This window comes from Syzygium oleosum, unplaced genomic scaffold, assembly GCF_021117445.2.
Source record: "Syzygium oleosum isolate NSW1041296 unplaced genomic scaffold, Sole_v2.1 Sole_v2.04, whole genome shotgun sequence".
Lineage (NCBI taxonomy): Eukaryota > Viridiplantae > Streptophyta > Magnoliopsida > Myrtales > Myrtaceae > Syzygium > Syzygium oleosum.
The window spans coordinates 9,701,142-9,704,547 of record NW_026607488.1 but is presented as its reverse complement, the minus strand read 5'-3'; the positions used below and the strand labels follow the sequence as shown (position 1 = coordinate 9,704,547).

At 46.0% G+C, this 3,406-nt stretch overlaps 1 protein-coding gene across 1 annotated transcript; it reads right to left on the bottom strand.

Annotated features, from left to right (window-relative positions):
- Positions 1-634: 634 nt before the first annotated feature.
- LOC115679550 (RING-H2 finger protein ATL13-like) lies at positions 635-3,131 on the bottom strand. The gene is made up of 2 exons (XM_056311085.1): positions 2,986-3,131; positions 635-2,545 (listed from the first exon to the last, which is right to left on the bottom strand). The coding sequence occupies exon 2, from the start codon at positions 2,320-2,322 to the stop codon at positions 838-840; it is 1,485 nt and encodes a 494-aa protein (XP_056167060.1). The 5' UTR covers positions 2,323-2,545; positions 2,986-3,131; the 3' UTR covers positions 635-837.
- Between the last annotated feature and the right edge of the window lie 275 nt (positions 3,132-3,406).

Sequence of the window (3,406 nt, the reverse complement as noted above, 5' to 3'; positions counted from 1 at the left end):
GTTACTTGATGGCTCGATGATATCGCGAAGTTAGATCGCTGCTTGCTCATTAACGCGAGGCCAAACATACGGGATTGGGTTTGTTTGATTCGCAATCAAAGCGGCTCAATGATCTCGGGTCATCTTATAAGCAACTTTCAAGAAACGTTTTGCTGCTATAACATGCTTCAAAGCAAAACGGAAGTGGTGAAATTACCCTTTAAACTTTTGTCAACATCTGAAAGCGATTTTGATTATTTTAGTGAGTACATGGGGTTCCGAGGCATCAGCCGGTGCTCCACTGATGGGGATATATAGTTTAGAGATGACGGGCCTTTAATGATCTTGATGGGCAGTCTATATTATATAGTTCTTACATTGTTAAATGTTCTGCAGATCTTATTAAGATGGGAAGATGATGGCAATGATTCATTATAAAGAAAAAGAAGATTATTGTCAGATGCAGAAGGTCTGATTCTTCCATCCAATAGAATATATTCCCGGTCTTCCTCTAAAGCAACAAGCTCTAAGTATGAATTCTCTAATCAATCTAATTCAGTCTGAGAATGGTTGATACTGTAAACAAGCTAGAGCAGAGGAAGCAAAAGCAAAGGACTTGAAAGCAAAAGCAAAATCACACTCCATGTAACTCATATGGCCAAAGAAACACCCTCTTTTGAAGTGAAACTCTAAATTCTGTATTCAGATCGTTTTAATGGAACTTTCTTCTTCTTCTGTTTAGCTCTTTGAGACAAATTCCAAATTTTCAGCCTCCCACAATGAAGAGATCAAAGTGAAGCAAAGCGGAAAAAAGCTAAAAATCAGAAAATTTTGAATGGGGAATTTGCAAGAAGACTACTAGACGACTGGGGAGGAAGATGAGTGTACAACCTTGTTCTGTCTTCCCATGAGCCAAAGCAGAGTCCTCCTCGTAAAAGATGGTGGATTGTTAGCCAAAGAATCCAGACTGTTGCAGCTCTGAATCTCCTCTTCATGACCCAACTCACTCCCTCCATTTTCCCACCTCCCAATTTCAACCCCAGTTTCTTTTTTGTCTTTCGAATCACTCCCACCCACCGCCACATTTCGGTTAACAGGAAACCGGAAAGACACTGCGCGCCTTGACGAGTCCTCTGCCCCTTGGTGGTTTGCCTTGTCCCTCTTCCCTCGTAGCCAAATCTTCGATATGGAGAAGCTCTCTTTCCGGATGCCTGAGCCATCATTCTCATTCCTCTCTCGAGGCTTATTAACTTTGCCATTGGGATTCAAATTCTTGATCGCTTCGAAGCCAATGAACTCTCTCCTTGACTCGGACCCGCATTCTGACATCGCCATCCGGTGCCCCGGAGTGAGTGGCAAGTGAGGCTTCTTGCTGGATTGCTTCTTCATCGGGGTCGAGATCGGCACTTGCAATGTGGAAGCCTCATCCATCACATAAGCAAAGGATCCCATTGAGAAGCACCTCCTAGAGTCCACATTGCTGCTTATGCTGCTACTACTCCCTTCACCACCATCCACATTCCTGAACTTCCCGAGCTTCACCGGCACGACCCGCTCGCCTGAACCTGCCACCACCGATAGGCTCTCTTCATCCTTCAAGTCGAATTCGCCCGATTTCCGCGGCAATTCAAAGCGGACCGAGCCCAATTCAGACCCTAGACGAAAACCCAGATGGGAATCGGTCCTCAATGCCGAATTAGCTCTTCCAAGGCCGGAATTCGTGCGGCCGACGAGCTCCCTCGAGCTCTCACTCCCCGATTCAAGAACGAGAACAATGGGGGAACCAATGTGGGCGGGAGGGAAATCATGCAGCAAATTGGCTCGGCACAGAGGGCAAGTGGAGTGGGACAAGAGCCAAGTGTCTATGCACTCCATGTGAAAGGCATGGCTACACATGGGGAGCAGTCTCAGCTTGTCCTCAGGCTCAAACTCACAGAGGCACACTGCACAGTCGAAGGGGTTCTTGAGCCCGATGATGGCTTTGTAGAAGAAGACAGGGAGGGTGTCGATGAACGACTGGTCGACCCCTGCGTCGTGGAGGTGGAAGAGCTGCTGGAGCTGGCCTTGAAGGGCGGTGACGCCGTCCGGGTCCTCCGGGTCTCTGAGCGTACTCGGTGGCCGCATGAGGAACCTCACCAGGAGGTGCAGGAGGCCGGATACGAAGAAGATGATGGCGAGGATGATGATGATCAGGAGGATGCTTGGGCTGACTCTGTTGCCCAAGCTCAAGTCATCTGAGTGAGAAGAAGTGGGAGCTAGTGGTGGTGGTTGCTGGAGGTGAAAGTAGGGTCGTTGAGAGGAAGAAGAAGAAGATGATGATGATTCATGGAGTACCCAATCCATGATTTCTCGTGGTAAAACTCTCCAAGAAAATTTCTAGATTCCCATCAAAATTGCGGGGAAAATCTAATGAAAATTGGCAAACGAAAAAAGGGAGTCTCTCTCTCTCTCTCTCTCTCTCTCTCTAGAAAAGTCAGGGTCTTTGTGCTCTTGTGTAGATGTGGAAGATGTGCAGAGGGCTTGAGAGGCTGACTCTCTGCAATTTACCTATCCCGGAGGGAAGGACCTGCAAGTCAAATATGAGAGAGAGAGAGAGAGAGAGTTCAATGTGGGGTGAAGTGGAAGAAATAAATGGTGACAGCGAGGTGAGATTTCAAAAAGAGTGACCAAAACTCTACTAAATGAGGGAGAAGATTTTTCTTGGCTGTAACTATACTGTTGTCCTTATATAGCTCCTTTTCTAGATGAGATCCTTATAAGTACATTAAATTTCCTGGGAAATGACTTAATGGTGACGACTGGTGAATGGGAATTTTCACCAAATGCAATGCAAGGGCTCTTCCTCAGGGTTGACTTCCAAGGGAAACCCCTTGCCCTGCATCAAGCGCCAGGCCCATTAATTCCGTCCATGAATGCTTATCATAATGGCTAAAGTTTAAAAAAAAAAGAACTGCATATCTGTTTGTGCTTGGAAATGTAAAAACTTCGTGTGGGGGTGATTCTCACCACTTTTCTTAATGTTTGCTGTCCTCGGCTTGGGCTTCCTCTGATCAAATCCCGAAGCTTCTTCTATTCCGGCTCTAATGTGGTAATCTACTTGGGTAGGACAAAGAAACATGGTTCGAAAGTCAAAGCTTGTGTCTCTCTCTGTTTGGATTTTAGATAGATAGAGAGAGAGAGAGAGAGAGAGATCTGGAATTAGTGGGAGTGGAAGAAGCATCGGATGCTTTTTATCAGGAGACCACATATTAAAAGGAGAAAAGCTCTCTTTTGCTTTTTATCTTTTTGGAGCTTTCTTTTCAACCTTTTCCATGGATTTTTCTGCTTGCTTTTCGTGCTGCCTAAAGCAACGTCATGAGTGGGAGACCCAACACCCACATATGAAAAGGGTCTTTCTTCACCTCCATGTCTCCTTTGTTTTGCAGAG